Source organism: Tauraco erythrolophus, chromosome 1 (genome assembly GCF_009769465.1).
Source record: "Tauraco erythrolophus isolate bTauEry1 chromosome 1, bTauEry1.pri, whole genome shotgun sequence".
NCBI classification, from domain to species: Eukaryota; Metazoa; Chordata; class Aves; order Musophagiformes; family Musophagidae; genus Tauraco; species Tauraco erythrolophus.
In genome coordinates, this window is record NC_141465.1 from 57958162 (window position 1) to 57982386 (window position 24225).

Sequence of the window (24225 nt, forward strand, 5' to 3'; positions counted from 1 at the left end):
AATGCCTTCATGCACTGGTCTGATGGTCACCTCTGCTCTGTCCTATGAGGCCATAGTTCATCAGGGCTTCAGGGGAACTGCTGCCAGGCTGTGATTCTGAGGCATCACTATCACATAAATGAAAGATCTGAGCTCTTAGAAGTGAGTCTTTTGCTTCACATTAATACAGCCTGGTTTTTAAAGCATGATATTAGGCTTTTGGCATCTGCATTCAGCCTCAGGGACCTTGCAGCTTCCCCGTTAATCTCTGACTCAGTGGGTGGGAGGGGAGGATGAGCTCTCGGTACTGCCTTTCAGAATCTTGCCAACAGAGAGGGGGAAGTGTCACCAACCCTGTGGAAAATTCCACATTTAACAGAGATAAAGGGTTTTTTAATTATTTTTATTATTTTTGTTTTCCATATTGTCTCAGCTGTGGCCAAACAATCATCTAGATGTTACTTGGAAAAATTATCAATGGACCCCAGGTTCTGACTCTTTTTGTACTATTTTCCTGGTCAGAATAATAGCATCTGCAATTTTTTTATCCTATGGCTCATTCTTTGGAATGCATAGGGCAGAATTATACTCTACTCTGGCCAGTTTAGTATTCCTCAGGTATTCAAGGTAACTGTTAACACTGTTAGGTACCAAAAAGGCAGAAAAGAGTTCCCTCAGAAAATGCTATTTTTTCCCACTGAAGAACATGGTGATTTTGGAAAAAAAAAAACCAAACACCATAGGTCTTTCCTTAGTCAAGGTGGAACTTTTCAGTTCTCTGTGTTTAGAAGTGACTTTATGTTTATAGATGTGCTTTTAGATGTGCTTTACATTGTTATAGAAAGCAAATATTCTTATTAGCTTCAATCTGTTCCTTCATAGAGCTGAGAACATGTTTGTTCTTGTGCTGGCTTGAAGTGGAAAGAAGTGTGGAAGAGTAGGGATTTCGCATGGAGTGAATTTTTTAGATTTGTACCTCTCTTCACAGTGAAGGAATGAATTTTATCTCTAATTGACTTCAGTTGATAGCATGAAGATAAGCATATGCTAGTTCCCATGGAGCTGTTTACCGTGTACTTCTGCATGACTGTTCACATGATTCCAGTGCAAATTTTCTGCAGATCTCTTAGTCTGTGTCCATTTACAAGGAAAAGGAGCGCATTTCCCAAGCCATTCTTCATCCAAAGTGACTAGTTGTACTGTCTCTTTCAGCAAGCATAGGAAATTTCTTTCACTCATAAAATTTGCCTTGCCAGACGGAAATAAATATTTAGAAACTAAAAGGTTATTTCTAGGTTTCTAAAGTCCAGGTTGAGTTCATAGACTTGATAGGTAGAAAACCTGGCTTGTTGAATTTATAAATGGCATTAAGCTTTGAAGGTCTTTAAGAAAATAATCATAATGGTATTTATGTTTCTGGACAGTTTTTAGTAACATCCAGATAGAAATATCTCCTTGAATGTACTAGATGGCATCCAAACCTAAGAATGTTACAGTCCCTTCTCTAAGAATTACACTGCAAATATTACTTTCCAGGATGGCTGTCCTTTGAGGCTTTTTTTTGTAGTTTCAAAGCTCACAGTAAGGATTAGATCGTTTTACTGGAACTTAAAGGTAATTTGAGGTTAAGTAAAGAGTGAGATACTAGTTTTTCTTATCATTACCTCCTCTTTGTAAAACAATGAAAACCTTCCTTTCAGTGAACACCAACAGTTCTGTGCACATATATAGTTAACTGGCACCTTTTAACACTTGTTTAAAGCCATGGGAGTTTAGCCTTCTTGCTAAACACTCCCAAGTCCTCCAGAAGTTATTGGCAGCTGGGAACAGGCCAGATCTTGCAGACCTACGTGCTGTGCTATCTGACCTCGCCTGTCCTCAGAAGTGCCCTTTCTGCCTTGCGGTGTCAGTTCAACAGGGCTCTGCAAGCACACGTTCAGGAATGTGGGACCTGCGCAATCAAGCCCTAGTTGTTCAGTCCACCTCTGTCGTAGCAGCCGCAGGCAGTGGCCATATGATTGTGGTAATGCAGGGAAGTTATTGACTAACCTCACAAACAAGATCACCAGGGCTACTGGGCTCTGATTTTTTTTTTTTTTTAATCTTTTTTTTTTTTTTTCCACCAGAATTTATGTAACCAGCTATGTACCTGTTTCGTACATGGGGAAGCCGCGAAGTTTACCAGGGAAAACAATGGTAAGAAAAGACATTTACTGAAGGTCTTTTCTAGTTGTTACATTTTGTGCTTAGAAAACATTTAAGGCCTTTCATCCTATTTTATAGGACATGGAGGTTATATAATATGTGCTAATATATAATGTATATATAATGTATGCTCAAGTACATTTACTATGCATTTGTCACATTGCAGTATCTACTAATGAGCTAGTAGTCAGTAGATACGTTCTAGTATATCTGTTTTACTTCAGGTGAACATCCCTAAGTTGCCTTTTGCCAAACACCTTGAACAAATAAGACATGCAGAGATATTCTTAGGGTCTTCTAGGAAGATAAACAAGGCCAAGCCTGTTGCTGGAACCTTGAAGGAGCACTTTCCAAATGCTGCATGTAGCACTGGGTGCAGTGGATGCAATAGTCAAGGCATTGCTATCAAAACCAATGTGCTTGCTTACCAGCCACCGTCATGCTCCTGCCCACTCGTTCCAGGAGCCTTGACAGGTGTTCCCTACACTCCTGTACAAGGGGTGCCTTAGGAGACTTGCAAGCATTCAACCACTCATTCTACTGGAAACTTCTGCTGAGATCAGAGCAAATCTCAATAAAGAAATGTACATACAAAATAATTCCAGGGCAAATAAAAAATATATTACTGGTTTTAGAAAATTCAAGAACTTTTGTAAGTATTCAGGAGCTCCATCTGCTGGCAACGTTTCATAGCTGGTTGCATCTATACTGAGTCCTCATAAAACTTTAATAATTTAAAGTCTGTTGTAAAGCTTACAAACATTTTTTTTTGTAATATTACCTCTTTACTTTTAATTTCAGGAGCTGCCTAAACATTGGGCTATTTTTATGCTTGTTTCCAAGATCCTATGTATCAAATCCTTCAAAACCCAATTTTTTACTGATACTAGCTGACGATCTTGGTATTGGAGATGTGGGTTGCTATGGCAATGACACAATAAGGTAAGAATGTATCCTACAAAGTAAATTATCCCTTCTTGGTGAATTTCAGTGGAAAAAAACACTGATGACACTTACTATTAGAAAATTCATTACTACGGATTAGTTTAGCTAGATACACTTATTTTCAAACCATGTGCAAAATAAAAGTTCTATGGTAATTCCTACTGGAGTAATAATTATACAAGCATGCTTGAGCAACTTTCTGGGACTTCTAACTTTCAGCATATACAGTCAGAATTTTGCAAACGTGTTCGTGCACTGTATTTGTCAGGCATGTGTATGATTTATAAGTTTCCACAACTCTAGGGTTGCAATACTAAAAGACTGAGACTAGGATTTGATATCAGGTAACAACTCTAGTAGGCTTGTTAGGAAATGACAGCTCAGTCTGTGTGATATATTTATCCCTAATGCAGTTATCAGTCTGTATATAGATTGATTGACAGAACGTTTGTATATATATCCTGTGTTTACTCTAACCTATTATAGTGTTGGAAATTGTGATGTCCTGTATCGATTAATGGAATCTTTTCACTGTGCTGCATGAGCCTTTGATACGTGGTAGACCTAAAACACCTTTTCTTGCCTTTTTTTCTTTTTATTTATTGATAATAACATATTTATTCATGGAAAAATAATTTCTAGGGGTCAAGTTATCTCAAGAAATATATAACACAGCGCATTCCTAGTTGAGTTGTAGACAGAGAATTTTGTAAATTTGATGGTGATGTCATTGACAAAACTAGGAGTAGGATACCACGAACCTCTGTGTAATATTTTATCAGAGATGGGATTTTTCTCTTTAGGACCCCTAACATCGATGGCCTGGCAAAGGAAGGAGTGAGACTTACTCAGCACATTGCTGCAGCTGCTGTCTGTACTCCGAGCAGAGCAGCTTTCCTGACTGGCAGATACCCCATCAGATCAGGTTGGACCTCTCTCTAATGGTTCACTGTAGTCTGTCTAGCCACTATTGCTACTAAAAATCTCCTTAAATAAACCATTTTAAAGACACATTAATATAAGGATTTGAGGTCTCAGTAAGACTGGCAAAAATAAAGATGGCTAGATTTAGTGATTGATTTCTGTGAGAAAATGCCCACGTAAAGCACATTTATTGTGGCTAAATGACAATAAAGAAATGGAGGAAAATCCAAACAGCACAAAGCACCCAGAGGTGGAAACATGAAGAAAATTGTGTAAACACTATATGTTCAGTGATATTAAGATTATATTAAATAAAGTATAATATTTTTAATATCCTTGCAAACTTTTTCACCGTGAAATGTGTCAGACTATGGAATAGTTCTCAACAATTATGTTTTAAAACAAATTTACTTCAACCATGCAAATTCATGACAGAAAACTTCAGCCAACTGCATATGACAGTAATAATCAGTATAGCTCCTCTGATGTGATTCTAACTTACTAAAGGAGAAATGTAATCATGAACTGTATATTTCAGAAGTGTATTCCCCTATCTCTATAAACCTTTTGTTCTAGATAATGTTTCTTTTTTTTTTTTCCCCTTTTTCTACTTCTAACATTATATTTTGATAGAGCTTTGGTTGTAAGAGGTTGCCTAATGTCCAAACATAAGCATGTTAGTGCTGTTTGTAGACACTGCAGTGTAGCTGTGGCATTTGCCTTGGACTAGCAGATAATGACATGAGACTTGGAGGACACCTCATTGTGGAGGTCAGGCTTAGGCAACTGAGTCCTATTCATTAGAACGAACAATCTGAGAAGATGGAAAATCTGAAATCTGGCTTGTTTTATTTTAAAGACTGTTATTTCTCCCTAGGCATGGCATCCAGCACTCAACAGCAGATTCTCTTTTGGAATGGATGTTCTGGTGGGCTCCCACCAAATGAAACTACTTTTGCCAGAATACTACACCAGCAAGGTTATTCTACAGCACTTGTAGGTATGAGACATAGCAACTTGATGCCTTTTCATTGCTTGTTATTCAAATATTTTTCTTTTCATTTAGGATCTGTTAAACTAGAGTTTCTTTGTATGCATATCTTTCAAAATCAGCAGGGTTTTTAGAATGTGATCCACAAGCCCCAATGACAAGACAGTATATCTGGTAAATCCAAAATGAGGGTGTATGGAATACATAGAAGTACACTGCAAACAGAAGTAAATGCAAAGGAAAGAATCTTGGTTGCCCAGTACAGATTGCTTTAGGAAGAACCAACAGAGATATTCACTGATCTATTCGACCAGAAAAATGTTGTCTGCCAGTTGGTACCTAGATAACACAGTGGTCTTCATTATATCTGGTGGCTAGATTTTCTGTTATTTACACATGCTTTTTATTATCACTGTTAAGACATGTGCCTTACTTTCTGCAAAACTCTGCCAAAAAAAACCCAAAAAAAAAGCTGAAAGAGTCACGTTGACTTCAGCGGATTTGGGATCAGAATATATGTCCAGAACAGAAAATCCTGTTAAGCCTTTGCTAATTCTGCCTGAACAGCAATTAAAGGCTGTGCCTTTCAAGCACCTCTCATTTTTAAACTCTTTTTGATGTAGTCAAATGTGTCATTTTCTTAATTGTTATTACTGTGATTTTCACACCTCTGCTCAGCTCCAGCACACTGAGGTGTCATTTAGTTCCTAAATTGAGGTGAGTCTTAGTGATATACTGATAACACATAAGCCTATGCAGTGGGTGAACTTGCCCTAGCTCACTGCAGTCTGGTATATCTCATACTGTAAACAACATTCATATACATAAGCACAGAGCTGGTTAGCAGTTCTCAGAAGTTATTTGTCTAGCTAATAGCCCCTAAGTCCATGGACATGGATTGTCTGTCCTTCAATGTCAGGATAATTACACCGCTCTGTAATATGACCTCGTTAAAGTTTGTTATTGGTGTGTGACATATTCTGATATGTCCAATTGTACTGGATAATTGGAATGGCCTATTTTTGTTACTCATGTTAGGGTGAATACAGACACACAGAGCCAATATGTACACGTTCTTTCTAAATTTGTTCCAGGACTGTGAAAGACAGAATTTGTGTGTAAATGAGTTCATGTTTTTGCACTTAGCCGTTTCTTTTGGCACAAGGATTTCTCCCCACCAGGCTACCTATTAATGAATGGCTACTTTATCATGTGAAAAATGATAAGCACCAACTACTGCAACCTTATTTGTTCTTTTTTGAGGAGGCATCTGAGCTGGACCATTGGCCTATGTGGAATTTTAACAGATAGGTGAGGAAAACCAACTGGTTTAAGCAGATAAAGTGCCAATGCACAATTGCTCCCTGAGAGTCTGTCCCCATTCCGCACCAGCTCCTCCCTTGGTTGTTTCTTAACTGAGGAGTGCAGCCAACCTATCAGAAGTACAGGCAGACACACCCAAGAGTAACGATGTTGGATTTAAGACCTTTTGTTTTATATTTCCAGGAAAGTGGCATATGGGCGTAAACTGCAAATCCCGCCACGATCACTGCCACCATCCTTTAAATCATGGCTTTGATTATTTTTACGGCATGCCTTTTACGCTTTTGAATGAATGTCAAGGCACAGATGACCCCGAACTGGCCAAGTCTTTTCAAGATACATATTGGCTTTACACACAGATGATCATCCTTGCCGTGCTCACTCTGTTGATTGGAAAACTTACTGATTTATTCTCAGTAAAATGGAAAATAATCATATGTCTAGCCATCTGTGGTCTCCTGTATTTCATCTCCTGGTTCTCCAGCTATGGTTTCACCAAGTACTGGAACTGTATCCTGATGAGAAACCATGATATCACTGAACAACCGATGAATCTAGAAAAAGCTACTTCTAATATGCTGAAGGAAGCAGTTTCATTCATTGAAAGGTAACCAAGAGAAACTGTATAGCGTTTTAAGGGTTTTTAAAAATAATGTGATTACTATGTCTTGCACCACTAGGTTAGGCAGCTGTCGTGCTAAACTACCTGTTCTGATGCTGGCCAGTAATTTGTTATTTTCTGGCATCCCCCTACCTGTCGGCATTCAACTGCTGTCCTTTGTCTTATAGATAGCTTGTCAGCTCCTCAGGACAAGGAAGATGATTTTTTTTTTGTGTTTGTTTTGTTCACCTAGTACAAAGGGGTCCTGGCCAAGGACTGGGCCTTCTGCCAGTGGGAGCGGAGAAATTATCTTAGCCTGATGAATGGCCTGTCATAGAAAGTGTCATATGAAGTTAATATTTTACAAACAGGAGGGTGATAGTGAGTTTTGTTTTGTTTTCCAAAGGTGTTCTTCATCTACAATACTATCGGTAACCTCAACTGGAATTTAACAAATCACTAAGTCTTTAAAAGTGTTCATGTGTCAAGTCTGGGCATATCCTTGAATCAAATTATACTATTTCAGTCAAGGGTTAGAGGTTGTTTCTTTAACAGAAATTGGGGGTGGAATAAAGCCCTTCTCTAAAACTTGGAGTATTGATAATCCCAGGTTCCTAGGGTATCCTGCCTCTTTCATGAGGATCTCAGATGCTGAGTGTCATCTATGTTTAATATTAAGCAGACGAGTTTGACTCTCCTTTCTTCTGAGAGTTTGTCAGTCTTTTGGCTATGAATTTTCCTAGTTACTTTATTAACATTCTACACATGTTTAATTTGGAACCAGAAAAAGAAAGGGCCCATTGCTATTTTGATTTTAATACAGACCATCTTTGAAGGGTATTTTAATCTCTTCTGTCTCCCAAAACCTCAAAAATGCAAAGATGTCCAAATAAAAAATTTTTAATTTAGGCCACAATAACAATTTTTATTGAGATAGTCACTACAATACCACTGTTATATTTTGGATTGAGTGACAGTTTGCAGAGAAATGACTATTGTTTTCCTTTATTTCAGAAACAAGCATAGACCGTTTCTTCTCTTTGTTTCCCTTTTACATGTTCACACCCCTCTCATTACCACAGAGAAGTTTCGGGGAAGAAGCAGACATGGCCTATATGGAGATAACGTAGAAGAAATGGACTGGGTGGTAGGTAAGTGGCGGTCTTGACAAAAATCCTTAATTTATTTGAATGTGGAAAAGAAATTAAAGAGGTGGTCACAGTACTCTTTTTTTTGCATATAATAAAAATCCATCAACTTGCCTTGGATACACAGTTAGCTCCAGAGATTGCCTTACCTTTACCTTGATTTTTCTTAAAATGAACACCCAAACTTTTCTTATGAGGATTTGTTCTTTTTATTTTTTAATTGACACACTTCTGTGCTGCAGTGGTAAATGCAGTCACATAATCAAATATGTGCTTGATCATATTGTCAGTCCAAATGTACAACGTTTCTCCAGCTCTGTCTAGTCTCAGAAGATATAAGTGGTGCTGCTGCTGACTATTACCTTATATGGTGGTTGTTTTATGTACTTGTTCATTTTTATCAAAGAATAATCCTTGGAGCAGAAACCAGAACGCCCTCCTAGCCAAAAGGCCAAGTTTAAAAGCTATAGAGTTTCACTTAAAAATTGTGTGAACTCAGTACATTGTGAAGACCCACTTAGGTCTAAATTTAGGCTCAAAGCTTAAACCTAAGCCTTACGTAGTAGTTCCTTTCTGCTTCAATAGGAGGGAGGGAGATAGCTCCTGTTTGTATTTAGTCAAAAGTGAAAACCCTATTGTCAAAGTATTCACCTTCTGTCCAGGCCAAGATTCAATGCCTGAAACTTTTCTTCCTCCAATAACCATGTTTACAACAGCTGTATTTTGAGAGGTGCCCCATTTGTTCTGATGGGTAGGCTGAGAAGCTCAGCAAGATTCAGTTGAACCAGAGGACTCTGCCATGCTCCTCTTCCAAATTTTTGGCCCCAGTCACCTTCAAGCACAGGCTGTGCAAGCAGAGCTGAAGTCCAATGGTGTAAGGGTTGGACAGCTAAGTAAGAAATTTGGGGTCTAATTCAGAACCAATATGCATAGACTCAATCTAAACTCTTTTTGGGGGAAGGCATCTATTTTTGGTAAGATCAACAAGCAGTTTGACCAAGGAGAGACAGAAAGTCTGTAAAGAAGAAGAGATTGAGCAAAAGAGCCAATCACTGGCTTATGCTTTTTCCTTGTGTAGTCCAGATTTTGCTGCTGCTTCTGTAGCTATGAAAAGTGTTTTTGGCAAATATATTTGATGCAATAGGTGATGAGGAAAAGCAATGAAAGATAAATCATATTCTGTATAAACATTTGTTGCTATCAGTACTGAAAACATTCCTTGTGAAGTTAGGTTTGAAGTGCACTCTGTGGACCTTTCCCCTGGACATCAGGAGAAGATTTTGGTTGATAGTATGCAGCCTGATCTCAGAGTCCCTATTCAGTTCCTGGTGAGACACAGCAGTTTCCTATGATTAGGAATCTAGGTAGCACTATTATTTAAGCTTCTTTTCATAGCTCATAACAGAACTCATTCAAGTAAGTGGAAAGACTTGAGCTTCACTGAATTTTGAGTCAAGATCTAAAAGAATCTGACTGCATCTCAGGACATAATTATGGTGCTTTTTGTTTATAGGTAGGCTTCTGGATGTTATTGACAAAGAAGGCTTGAAGAATACCACATTCATTTATTTTGCATCTGATCATGGAGGATCTTTAGAGGCTCACAGAGGAAATGCTCAGTTGGGTGGATGGAATGGAATCTATAAAGGTAAAATTTTGGTAGTGTGTATATGCCTAAGACTTTCTCTTAAAAAATAAAATTATAGAGTAAAATACATCTAGATAGACTATATTTACTAATCTATATGCTGGGATGATAATCTTGGACTGTAGGGCTGGAGCAAATGCAGGGCATCAGCTACTCATCTTTCAGCCCCCAGACAGGATTACTTTCACCAAAGCAACTCCTGACAGCTATATTGTCTAGCCTATTCCTAAAGACCTGAAGTGATTCCTCAGATAATCTGGTTTTCATTGTCTATGCTACTAGAGGTTTTTTCCTGGTACCTACCCTGGATTTCCTTGGTGCAGTTTAAGCAATAGATCTTGTCCTATTCACCAATCTACAGAGAAGAGGTTCCTCCTTTTCTCCTTGCAACAGCCTATTGCTGCAAGGTCATCATGTATTTCAGTGCTGTTGTGTTCCCCCTTGTTCATCCTTTCCTTAGATTCCAGTACACTTGTACCCCCTTCTAGTTCCATGTAGTATCATAGGATCGTAGAATATCTCAAGTGGAAGGGACTCACAAGGATCATTAAGTCCAACTCACTGTCTCTCGCAGGACTACCTAAAACTAAACCATATGACTAAGAGTGTTGTCCAGACACTCCTTGAACTCTGACAGGTTTGGTGCCACGACCACTTCCCTGGGGAGCCTGTTCTAGTGACTGACCACTCTCTCAGTGAAGAATCATTTTCTAGTGTTCAATCTGAACTTCCCTGATGCATATCCAGAACACGCTGTTTGGAGTCTCACTTGAAACATCCTTCTGTTTTTCACAGTAGACAGTTATTCCTGTAAACACTGGCAGATATTATGATAACTATTTTGTTGATATAGTTTTCCATTTTCTCATCTATCATATAGATGTTTCTAGACTCTCTTTCTGCTGGCTTGCAGCACAGTGTCAAAAGCTCTATGGAAATGAAGACCTATGGTATCTCTTGCATGTGCTTCATCCAGGCTGCTAAGCCTCAAAAAAACCACTGTAACAGCTTGGGCATTTTGGCACTTACTGTATAATGAAGCCTGAAAACTGCTCCCATCGTTTATTTCCCTACAGAGAAGATTCAGGTGCCTTGACCTTGCTCAGCATCAAAATACCTATTGTCTAGTAGTAGGTTACTTGATGAGCCACACAAGCAATGTTTGATACAGCTGGGATCTCATCCAGAAACAGTTCTAAGTGCTAAATTAGGCTTCAGTTCTGGTTGTGAAGTTTTCATATAAGTAACAGATGCAAAAAGGCCAACAGGTTCACTCGAATAGCTCAGAATGTAACTTAGGGAATTCACTTCTACTAGCCTAGCATGAGTATATTAGTAACAGGAGAGTCCAGAGAGAAAAGGTGAATGTGATTAGGTAGAGATTTCAGTATGAGAGGACAATGATGAAATCATGCCTGCTTAGAGAGGACACAAGAGGAGATAGAATATCGTTTTAGATATTAGTAACAGAAAGGCATTCCCATGTATGTCCACATGCAGCAGAACAGGGGACATCCCAGTCAAACTAACTAGCAATAACTCAAAAAAGATTCAAAAATTTAGTTTAATTCATGAATGTCTGTAGAACTCACTGCTGCTATTGCTAACAAGATATTAAAAACAAGACAAAAGATAAGCTACACATGAATAATGAGAATAGCCGCTAGTGGATAACGAAGCATGAGATATTGTTATTTTACATAGCACAAAAATTATTGCACAAGCAGCTGGGCTTGTCCTGTTCATAATCCATCATGCCACCCTGTCAGCCTTTAGAAACAAGCTCTGGGAACCTTGCCTCTCAGCTGTAACTATGAGCACACCTCCTCTAGAGCAAAGCCTGCCATTGCTTAGCAAAGCCAGAGGCTAATATAAACTATCATTCAGCTGCTGATTTATTAGCTGAACTAATAAGGTAGCTTCAAGTTTTGTTTGCCAATTTTCCTACAATGCTTTCCAGTGATGACTTGTCATTTCTGACCTTGATAGGAGGAACAACAGAGTAAAGGTCATGTAGGTATCTGAGCTTCAGCGTTTTGCAGTTTTTGTTTTCTAACTGGACCCTCAACTTGGAGTTCTGGCTTTAAACCACATTGTTTCATTAGTATGCCCATCCTTGACATCTGTTATTCATATCTGTAGTTAGTTAATGGTTCTCACTTTGAAATACTATTCAAAACAATTAATATTTTGACTTGCAAGAGAGCAAATGCATGGAGGAGAGAATTTAGAAGAAGACTAGAGGAATGTAAGAGAAACTAAGTTAAGAAAGACTCTCTGGATTACCTCAAGACAACTTCAACAGAAACGTAGGTGGGAAGTCTTCATCACTACAGCATATCCAGAGCACTTCCCTATTAACTGTGAGTTCTGCACTCTTCCATTTGAGACCATCTCAGAGCATCCCTGGGACTGTAAACTTCTGGAGGCCAATCAAACGTTATCTTAATTCCCCTCAGCACTCTCCAGGACTGCAAATCATTTTGTAATGTTCCTGCTGCCTCTGATTATGAACTGTCTGACAACCAAGCTGGCCCTGTGTTAATCCCCATTCCCTGGTCACAAAGTAGGGCTGTAACCTCTATTCCATTGATGCCTAGTCAGATTTTGCGGTTTATTAAGAACAGACTTTTTTCTTGGGCATGTTATTAGGGAGTATGAAGATTATTCTCAGACATAACATTAAATTAAAATAATGGGTCAGAATGTCAGAGGGTGGAGTTGTTCCTCTCCTGCCAAAAATACTGTTTAGTATGGGTCGCTGTATTTGCACTCAAGAAAGCAGTGTAAAATAAAGAGGTTAATAATACTTATTTTGAATAATGGAATTTGCACTGTAGTCATTCTACTGTTCTCCACGATTTAGTGTGTTTTCATTGAAGTTATCTGAATATTCTAAAAGTTTTAAAACCTTTCAGTATACATGCACAATAAAAATCTAATATCTTTCATTCTTTTTTTTTTCTTTTTTGGTACTTCCTCCCCCCTCCCCCCCCAACAGGTGGAAAAGGAATGGGAGGCTGGGAAGGAGGGATCCGTGTCCCAGGAATAGTTAGATGGCCAGGAGTGTTGCCTCCAGGGACAGTTATCAATGAACTGACAAGCCTTATGGACATTTTCCCAACAGTGGTGCACCTGGCTGGAGGGGCAGTGCCTCAGGACAGGTACAAAGGTGGCTCCATAAACCATATTTGCTTCCCTTTCTTGATTTAAATAGAAGCTGTCTATATGTGTCCTGCATCCTAAATTCTGTTTGTTTCTTAATCAAGCAATTCTCTAGCTTTCTTTCTATGTAGCTTTCCCCATCTTATCTGTTTATATGGAAAAGGCAAAGGAAAACAGTATGTTTTACAAAGAGTCATTTAGCTAATTCAGTTTTCTAATCACTAAAAAAAGCAACCAAATTTTGGTCACTGTGATGACTGAAAAAAAAAAAACACAACAAAACAAAACAGAAAAACCTCTTTTAAAATTACTTTTTATGAAAAATCCACAGATATTCACAATAGAGTACTAGGACAGGCCCTTTCTAAGACTAGAAAGCCTGGTTCTTCATGAGGAGGGAAGGTGGAGCAAATGGCACATGGCCTGCACTTGGCTGCCAGTATTGGAGAATTAGCTTCCTCAATAGTAAACAATTTGTAGCATCTCTGTTAGGCTCCTCTAAAGAACAGAATAAAGTGTGGGTGGCTAAGCCATTTGAGCAAAAAGTGTGAGTACTATGGTGTGTAACTAAACCATCTGCTAGTCAAGTCAGTAAGAGGCACTTTTTTTTTTTTTCTTAGGAAGCCACAAGCTCACAGAGCTATCAGTGGCTTCCATTTCAGGGAGAAAAATTAAAAGCTGTGAACCATGCCTTTATTGTGGTTATCACTTACTTCCAGGAAAATTACAGTAATGGTGACTTAGCTCCCCAGGCAGGATGTGTGAACTAGCTGTAATTGCAAAAACTGCTAGTAACTGCTAATCACTCATCTCCACCCATCCACACAATTAAAAAATCTCAGGGCTCATTAGCTAAACAGTAGCTTGGTTTAGAAATGACATTTGAAATCCGAACGCTGCATACATGGAGAGCGAGTGCTGCTCACGCCCCAGCTATAGACTGAAATTCCTAAGCACCGTGGTGACTCCTGCCCTCTCCACCAGGGTGATCGACGGGCGCACCTTGCTGCCTTTGCTGCGGGGGACAGCTCAGCACTCTGGGCACGAGTTCATGTTTCACTACTGCGGTGTGTTTCTGCATGCAGCGCGCTGGCACCAAAAGGACAGTGAGTATAAACATCCCCCTCCTGCATGTCAGAGATGATGTAATGACCTCTAGCTTCCAATAGAGCGTCACGTAAAAACATACGTGTGTGTATTTATCTGGAGTAAGTTTAATACCTCAGACTCTCGGTTCTTCTGCAAGGTGAAGAAAGGCTTCATCGTTAGCTGTCCTGCCTCGCCCAAGGTGAAGGGTTTTGCTCCCTGGGAAGCACAGCTTCAAGAAATCTCCCTGTTGTTGCAGTGTTTCTGCTGCTTCTGTTGCAAAAGCTTTCGGGATCGGCTTTAGTGTAAGATTGAAGGAAAAGGAACTGCACACATAAGGTCTTTATCTTAAGCAGTAGTTTGTTTTCAATAGCCCTATCTTACTTGTTTTGCTTTTTCAGCTGCGGCATTAGACAAGCTGACCACAGCTGTTGTTCTTTCCTGAGCTTTCAACAAGCACCCCATCTCTGCTGGTGTCACCCTCCATAACAATGTAAAAGAGAACAGGCCAGTGGCTGGTAGCTGTGTCCGTATTCCTGCTCAGAACAGAGGATGGCTTTTGTACAACGAAACACAGGTGCCTGGATCTGAGCTCATTGTTTTATAGTCACTGAAGAGACACAGATGTTTACAGGGTGTGATTCACCTCCTTCTGGTTAGCACATCTGGGCTAGATCAGTCGTGCCTGTTTCTCTCCACTGACTAAAAAGGGAGCTGAGGCTGACCATATCGGATACAAAAATCACCCTTATATTAGCTTGAAGTTAGTTGAGATGAATTGCACCTTCTGTGACTGGATGATGTGACAGCAAAATGACAAATTCATGGGGATACTGTACTCAGGTTTTTTTCATTCTGCACAGCTGGAGAAATGCAGAAGACAATGGAGTAGGCTATGCCAGCTCATCTTCCCATCCTTTAGAAACTGGAAGGAGCTCCTTTTAATTTTTGGTTTGTTTTTCCTATCTCTGAAGTTAGAGAAGAATTATGGTGTTTTTGAGAGACTGCAGTTAGGCAACAGTTACAAATGCTAGGGCGTTCCACCACCAGCTGCTGTTCACGTTCAGCTGGTATGTTGACAAGGAGCTGGCTGATGGAAGAGCACTTTGAGTGCTGACTGTGGGGTGAGATAACCTTAGGCAGCCCAGTAGGAAATCCTTATGTCACAGTGTTAACTGGGTGATCTTTCTCATGCAAATTTACATTTATTTTATGATACTTTCTGATATGACAGTATCGAGTACAGAGAGTATCAAGCCAAGAATCTACTTGCTCAGTGAACACTTTAAGAGTACAAAACTTAATTGTACTTGCAAATGTTTCAGAATCGACTTATCTGTTTCCTGAAGTGTGAGCATACACACACACACACACGAGTATCAGGATAACGGCTGAGAACTTTGCTGGCTATCCTGTGGGCATGAATAAATACATACCAGAGTTGCAACACCCAAACTTTCAGTCATGCTGCCAGTTTAACCTTGAGGTCAGTGCCCTTGTCATCATGCCATGTTTGCGAGAAGCACAGCTCCTGGGCAGGAAGTTACTGTGCTCGACTGGCAGGAAACATGGAGGAAAAAGACTAAGTTTGAGGATGTGGTGCCAGGTGCTGTGGTGGAATTTTATTTTTAGGTTCTTGATCCCCAAAAATAAATCTGGATACTTCCTTCAAGACAAAATGGTGAAGCTATACAAGCCATACAGTACTTGAGGAGCTATCCATTTAGGGTGAGATCTAGAACAATCTGCGTACTGCTGAAGGAGCTGTATGGTAGAAGGTAAAAGGGTGTTTCATAAATCCAGTTCTTCCATGAGTGGAGCATCTTCCAATCCTCCAGGGTAAGGTGGTTGTTTTTTTCTCTTGTGAGCTGTCATTCTTTGTTTTCTCTGGAGAAAAGATATAAAATTTTTGTCTAAGAACTAGGAAAGGGATAATTTATTAAAAAACAAAAAGAGAGAGAAAAGAAAGAAAGGGCAAACAGTGCTGCAACTGCCAATCTTCTGCCTTGTAGCTGAGGGTAAGGCCTTCACAACCCTACCGGGGCGACTACAGTTCGTCAAAGCTGGTGCTTGGTGCAGCTACAAGCAGGTGGGCCTGGTCTGAGCAGTTTACTCTACCTTGCTGCTTCCTCTCTAGTTGGGGATTTGGATGACCTGATACTACCATGGCTATAAAACCAGATGATCCCAGTGAGGGAATCACGCTTAAAGTGCTTAAGGCCAACATTTTGGCTGTCTCAACTATACTTATCTGAAGAGACAAGGACTCAATTCTTTCCTCTGGGCACAATCAAAATATATCATGTCTAAGTGACGTGTAAATCACCACTCTGCATCTTTGCTGTTCCTATGGAAATTCGGTGTCTGCAGTAATTATAAATGAAGATGAGGACATGGAGCTGTCAGAGCAGGTCCAGAGGAGGACCATGGAGATGATCCAAGGGCTGGAACACCCTACAAAGACAGGCTGAGAGAGTTGGGGTTATTCAGTCTGGAGAAGAGAAGGCTCCAGGATGATCTTGTAGCAGTCTTCCAGTACCTAAAAGGGCCTACAGGAAAGCTGGAGAGGGACTTTTTGCAAGGACGTGTAGTAATAGGACAAGGGGCAATAGCTTTAAACTGAAAGAGGGGAGATTTTTACTAGATCTAAGGAAGACATTCTTGACACTGAGGGTGGTGAGATACTGGCACAGGTTGCCCAGAGAAGCTGTGGATGCCCCATCCCTGGAAGTGTTCCAGGCCAGGTTGGATGAGGCTTTGAGCCACCTGGTCTCGTGGAAGGTGTCCCTGCTCATGGCAGGGGGGTTGGAACTAGATGACCTTTAAGATCCCTTCCAACCCTAACCATTCTATGATTCTGTGATTAGTTGAACCAACCCCATAACCTAACACTTTAAGCAGTCAATTTTGGTTAGGAGTCATCTCCCTCCCTTGGTGTCACAGTTTTTTGTTGGGTTTTTTTTTTTTTTTTTAAATTAAGCATATTAACGCGACTAAAATACAGGAAAAAAAAAATCCCTAGAGGAGCAACTGATGGTGTGCTCTTTGCCTGCTAAGTGCTTTAGCAAGCAGGCCAGCAAGGGAGAGAACTGCCTAGCAGGGGAACGCTGCAGATGTGGTGCTGTTGTGCAGCGCCCACCTCCAAAAATGTTCTGCTTCCCCCTAGCCTGACCGTCCCCAGCACCAGGGGACTGAGGGTGTGGGCTTTGAGTGGGGCTGCGGCGACCGCTCTCCGCTCTGCCGGGAGCGCGGGGTTGGCGGTCCCGGACTGAGGTGCCCTGCATGAAAGGCCACCAACCTGTGTAGGTGGGCAGAGGGAGTGTGGCCAGGCCCCCACAGGGTCAGGTTTGAGCTGCAGCTTGCTGCCCTGGGCTCCAGGGAGGGCATGGGGCAGGCACAGGCACAGCAGCCGGGCTCATGGTCCCAGAAGCCCTCACCAGGCACCTCCATGTGCAGTGGCTTTATTTCTAAAGCATCGTCACTGCTGGCGCCCACCTGAGGCACACTTTGAGCTCCAGGCCAGAGGTTTGAGCTAACACCCCAGCGGAGCAGGGGATGGCCTGTGCCCCAGGGGGCACTGCACTGTTGTGCATGGAGCTGACAACAGCCTCTGCTTGGCCAAAACATGAGAGTCACCACTTTGAATCTCTCCCACCATGCATCCAATACTCAGCAGACCAGGGAGTTAGATGGTGGGAGTACAGCTCTCAAAGCTGCCGCTAGAGACGGGAGAGACCAGTTCACCTGACAGGCTAGTGCCAAGGCAGTCCCACACCAGAACTGCCAGTAGCTCCAGACTTGATCACATCTAACCCTGAGCCCATTCACCTGGTCACATTACCTAAAGCAGAACAGTGGTCAGAAACACCAGTCTGCCATGACGTCACTGGTCTTAGAGATCTCTCTTCATTCAGGCCGCATCTGGAATATTGTGTCCAGTTCTGGGCCCCTCAGTTCAAGAAGGACAGGAACTGCTTGAGAGAGTCCAGCACAGAACCACAAAGATGATTAAGGGAGTGGAGCATCTCCCTTATCAGGAAAGGCTGAGGGAGCTGGGTCTCTTTAGCTTGGAGAAGAGGAGACTGAGGGGGGACCTCCTTAATGTTTATAAATATGTAAAGGGTGACTGCCATGAGGACAGAGCCAGGCTCTTCTCACTGGCATCCAATGATAGGACAAGGGGAAATGGATATAAGCTGGAACATAGGAGGTTCCGCTTAAACATGAGGAAGAACTTCTTCCCAGTAAGGGTAACAGAACACTGGGAACAGGCTGCCCAGAGAGGTCGTGGAGTGTCCTTCTATGGAGATGTTCAAAACCCGCCTGGAGGCGTTCTTGTGTGATCTAATCTAGGTGGTCCTGCTCAGGCAGGGGGATTGGACTAGATGATCCGTTGAGGTCCCTTCCAATCCCTAACATTCTGTGATTCTGTGATTTCTTTGTAATGTCTATTTTTTCTGGACAGAGAAAGGTTTTTCTGATTGCAGTGACTCCTGGAGAAAATTGCTGCTCGAAGTCATGCCACACTTCTCCAGTAAAAGGCTAAATGCATACTCCATCAAGGGATGAGCTTGAAGAACTGCTTTTCAGATTAAAGAACTGTTGTTTTCCCCTCCCTCTCACCTGTTGTTCTCCTAGGCTATGTAAGGTTTGTCTACATTACAATTTTAGTTCAGATCAGAAGCGTGCTTCTGAAGCAAACCCCTCTTGATCATACCCACTCGTTGTGCTTTGGTTTGCAGTGTGGAATGGGCTTGGAGATCATGACTTTAGATGAAACTAAACTGTAAAACAGGCTCCAGGATCGTACCTGATGTGCTCTAATCACTAAAAGATGTCATGCAGGTAGGACCAGACAAGAGTTAGCCACCAGTAAAACACCCCCAGACAAACACGGTGTGAATGTCACAGAATCCTAGAATGGTTTGGGTTGGAAGGGACATTAAAAATTATCTAGTTCCAACCCCCCTGCCATGGGCAGGGACACCCTCCACTACATCAGGTGGCTCAAAGCCTCATCCATCCTGGTCTTGAACACTTCCAGGGATGGGGCATCCACAACTTCTCTGGGCAACCTGTGCCAGTGCCTCACCAGCCTCAATGTAAAAAATTTCTTCCTTGTATCTAATAGAAATCTACCCTCTTGTCGAGCCATCAGTAACTGTTCTGCTCTACAGATCAGTTTCTAACAGGCCACACTACCTGTAACATAAACACAGACACTATATGCAGATGCAAGGCATATTTTTATGAAGCCACATGCACAGCTAGATCTCCTGTGCGTGCCTTCCTGCAATTTTTCCCATTGAGCCACAACTGCTCATGGCAAGGGTGTTGGAAACAATGATCTGCATATGAAAGACTGGCTAATCAAATATTACTGTGGGGCTCAACTTTCAGCCGATCCAGAAATTTTGATTCTTTGCTCCAACTGCCATCACTTCGGACTCAGCTGACAGACTTTTCAGTCTGTTTTAGCTCATTGAGAAGTATATCACGTTCATATTACATATTTCTTGTCTGTTTACTTCTATCTGTTGGACAGGCTAGAGAGCAAGCCATTGTGTCTTGATGTCACCCAGGCAGGACCCATCAATTAAGCCCTTCACTGAAGCCAGAAGGATCCTTTGTCTGTATGTTAGAGTCCTTTCCTCTACCGCAGCACAATAAGGCTTATTAGTGACAGTCCATTTCTTTCTGCTCGTTAAACTGACTGATTGTTACCAGATAGGTTTGAGAGATGTTTGGATTGAAGAAGCAGGTTTCCTTTCTCTTGGACATATTTTATTAACATGTTGCCCTAAAATTCACATGCATTCCTCAAATTCTGTCAGAGCTCCTTCAGTAGCAAATTGCATATCCCTCTTTGCCTCTTGGAGACGACCGAAAACCCCTGCTGCTTTCATCAGCACTGATTTCTACCGCCTTTTTTGTTTCTTTTATCCTGCTGTAACCCTGCTGCCTACTCAGCTAACCAATACAGGTTAATTACAATCAGCCTCACTGTATCCTTCAGCCTGAACTAAGAAGCACTTGCTCTCTCCCACTCTGCAACTCCTGTAATTATTTGCAGTGTGAAAAGTGAATGTTAACATTTTGCAGAATCAGAACAATTCTCCCCAAACACTCTACACTAACTTCTCTGAACTGCCCTACAGTGTATAAGTTATGAGGAATTCAGCTCAACTATTTATGGAAAATAATGATTACTTAGTTTGGGTTTTCTGAACATTGATCACAAACTCTTACATATAGCTAGATAAGTCTACCCTGTCCATCTTGTATTTAATCTATTAAATGGTTATTTTATATCACAATAACGTTGACTAGAACCAGCTAATCAAAAAAATGGATATGGCCCACAGAATACTTATTTAACTCCTTCTAACAAGCATCTATGCTACCTGACCACAGACATAAGACTCAAATCACATGCTCAGGTAACCCTGATATGACAGAGGATGCTTGCATTTTTGTCACAAGGCAAATGCTCTTTTAATCATGAGACAGGGAAAAGTAGAAGGACCTGGAGCACATCCCAGACAACAGCAAAGCATGCACTCAAACAGAGCTAAGGAATATCTGTCTTTAGTAAGCCATCAGGAAGTGAGCCCGTTTCCTTTACCAAATCCACCTTCTGCATCCTTTCTCTCAAAGTTTCAGAAATGCAGATATCTAAAATCTACAACATTTCTAAATGTTTTATGCCAAAACATTTCAGAACCATTAAGACACCATCCCTCCACAGAAGTGCGGAAGCGTAGCTTAGCAGACATGGAAATGGTGAGGTGGAAATCAATACACAGCCAACCAGCCAGCAACTGGAGATTTTAAGAGAAAAAGGTTACCTGAGCCTTAATATCTGTAATTTGTTTCCCCTCACCTTTTTGAATTTTATTTATTAACAAAATATGTTCTAGCAGTAGTGACACAACAGAGGCAGAAGCTGCAGACTCCCAGTCATGAAGAACAAGAGAAGGAAGGACAGTTCAGCTGATTCCATTGACCCAAAAAGAAAATGCCATGTAGTGACAATGCAGTTGTCAGCTATTTGCGCTCAGTGCATTACAGAAGTGGCTCCAAGTGTTGAGCGTCTCCTTTATTCTCCTCTCCCTTTTTCAGACATAGTATCCAACTGCTGTCTTCTCATTGGGCACATCCTTGCCTCTGAGTTCAGTGTAGTGCTTTCTAAATGTGAGGTGAGGAACAGGGGAAAAAAAGAGGAAGGAAAATCTCCTGTAGAACTGCATTCAGATTTAGTCCTAGTCATTTGTCATTTCTTCTTTACAAGTTACAGACCTGCACTTACAGTCGTCAGTACAAGAGCTAGATAAAGTACAAGCTATAAAGCTGCAAACTAGTTGCCTTTGTTATGTTAACTTAAAAACTTGACTCCAGATTATACTGTTTTCATGGCCCACAATTCCCATCCTATTTAAAAATGTGCTGGAACATGTGCATGGAAATGAGCTGTGATCAGTTTCTGCACAGAACACTTGCTCAGGCATACAGAGCCAGCAGAAGAACCACCTACCAGTACCTGCACCCAGAAATCAGGGGCTGCCTTCTCCATCCTCCCACGTCACCCAAAGGCATGTAAAGTTTTAAAGGAACACAAGAAAGTGGCAGAGATTCCCTCTGCACCCAAAATATTAGACTTGATCATCCACATAGTGTACATGGCCCTGCACGTACCCAGAGCCCAGGTGTGCCCAGGAGCCACGAAAACCTGTCAGATTCACTGCTAGCTCCTAAAAGAGCCTTTCCTCCCTCATGTGTGACAACCACAACATAAGCTTACCCTAGGAAGAACAAAGCAGATCACTTAAAATGTGAACCAATCTTTCAGGGACCCCCCCCAGCTCCAGATGCCATTAAGCTGTTCAAATGTGCTTCTTCTGTGACAGGTGGCACCATATGGAAAGCTCATTATGCTACTCCAGTATTCCAACCAGAAGACTCTGGGGCCTGTTTTGGAAGAGGAATTTGCCCGTGCTTTGGGGATGGTGTAACCCATCATGACCCTCCACTGCTGTTTGCTCTCTCGCAAGATCCTTCTGAGGCAAACCCTTTATCAGCTGACACTGAGCCCTTGTTCGATACTGTAATGAGGAGAATAGGAAAAGCTGTGGAAGAGCATCGCAAGACGCTGACTCCAGTCCCACAACAGCTGTCTCCTTGCAATAATATGTGGAAGCCATGGCTGCAGCCATGCTGTGGCACATTCCCATTCTGTTGGTGTGATGAAGAAAACAATAAAGCAGATGGCATACTTTAATACCAAAATCAAATTATGATTAGCTTTAAAAAAGCTGATAATTTTCACATTTGCATGACTGCAGTCATACAGAGATATGGGTCAAATTACACTAGAAAACTGAGAGGGACATTATTGATACTTTTATTCAGCCCTTTCTCTTACCCACAGAAATTCAATAAGCCTGTAGTTTAAAAAAAAAAACCAAAAAACAAACAAAAATGCTCCGAACATATTCCCCCTGCGGGTCACTTGTATAATCTATACCTCATGTGCATATTTCTGGATCAAAATCTCGAATAAATGAAACAAAACTTCTTTCCTTACTGATTTTTCAATTCAAGTAAATTATGAATTATACGAGACCAAACTTTAATTGCAGCTGTGTGTACAGGTAATACGCTTGTTAAGGCAACAGGACTGAGCCCAAGAGGGCACCTCTATTCTGGCCTTATCTTTTAAATAAAAAAAACCTGTCCTGTGTTTAAAAGCACAATTGCTTATTTAATTTGGAAACATACCAAGACACATTTGCCTCTAAGAAATAAACACCTAATAATTTACAGCATTTTTTTGCCTTATCTTTACGTTCATTTATCTATCATGTAAGAATTCTCAGGAAAAACTTGACAAGTATGTTTTAAAAAATACATAGCTAAAGTTACCATCTCAAGTTCAGCAGCAAAGTATCTAGCTATTCTGATATGCTAGATGACAGCAATTCCTACTGACATACATTTTCGATATTGTTAAATCATCTCACTTGCAAGAGCATTGAAAATCATCACCCAGCTGCCTTGATGAGATAGGTTCCAAATTTCATGATCTATGAGACATAAGCTGCATGTCCCACTTGAGCAACAGTGCTCCTGAATTCCATGAGTGCTGTTATGCTCCATGAAAAAGTGCCTTGTTCTGTGAGACAGCACTTTGTTTTCAGTAAAAGGTGTTAAAAAATTCCCTGTACACACTAATCACTTCAGTATACAGGTCACCTCCTCCAAGCCAAACAAGTGTCAGCACTCTGTTACAGTCATTAGGGAAAGGCAGGGAATTAAAATACCTAATCCTCTCTTGCTGCCCTCAGGTTAAATAAATTCATCTTTCGATATATAATCCTAACCGTGCTTTTGCAGGGTTTTTGTGCCAAATCCCATTTTTTAAGCAGAGGTTCCTGCATTTTCTGCTTAAAAAAAAAGTAGATTATGTGCCAGAGATTCAGATTCAAACTTCTAAGCCTTCCTGAACACTGTATGTTCACTCCTACCACACAGCTAAAGGTCACCAAGGTTTAATTTAGAAGTAACAAGGGATGGTTAGAGCAGCACAGCAGGTGCTCCAGGTGAGCTGTTTCCCAAAAGCTGGCTGCCTTGCGGAACCACGCCAGTGCAGCTCTGTTCAGTACCAAGGTTATCTGTGTGTCATTTTTCACCTTTCAGAAACAGGTGGAGATAAGGCGGCCCATGGCAGCTGATCCTCCCAGAGCAGTTCACTGCTCTCAGCTCCTGAGCTGCAGCAGCCTGTCCCAGCCCTTTCACCAGCCTCAGGACAAAAGAGAGTGTGTGCTTGGACTATGCACCTTTCGCGGTGTTTTCCGGCAAGCTCCTGATTTACACCCCCAAGGTGGTACGTCACCAGTGCAGTAAGTGGCTGTTATTTTGCTCTGAACAGCATGGGTCGTGACCACGATGCAGCACCAAAAGCAAGCCTCCAAAAAGCTGACCAGGCGTTTCTTCAGGTTATTTCCTGTTTTACCTTTCCTCTAAAAGGTCACCAAGCGACTTATGTGGAAATTATTCCACATAAATCAAAGGGCAAATCTGACAGTGAACCAATAGGACACATCAATGTCAGACTTGACAGAAGTCTCTAAAAATGCATTTGTTCTTCGCGCTTGATAGCCTTTAAATCCACATCAGTATTGCTAAGAACTCATCAGAAGATTTGACATTT

General features: G+C 41.2%; 1 protein-coding gene across 1 annotated transcript; it reads left to right on the plus strand.

Annotated features, from left to right (window-relative positions):
- The first annotated feature begins 2122 nt into the window (after positions 1-2122).
- LOC104377332 (arylsulfatase D) lies at positions 2123-22293 on the plus strand. Its single transcript, XM_086609619.1, has 10 exons — positions 2123-2175; positions 2986-3126; positions 3933-4054; positions 4931-5053; positions 6551-6974; positions 7983-8119; positions 9630-9764; positions 12766-12928; positions 13914-14035; positions 21923-22293. Exons 1-10 carry the CDS (start codon positions 2123-2125, stop codon positions 22291-22293), a joined length of 1791 nt encoding a protein of 596 aa, XP_086465745.1.
- The last annotated feature ends 1932 nt before the right edge of the window (positions 22294-24225 follow it).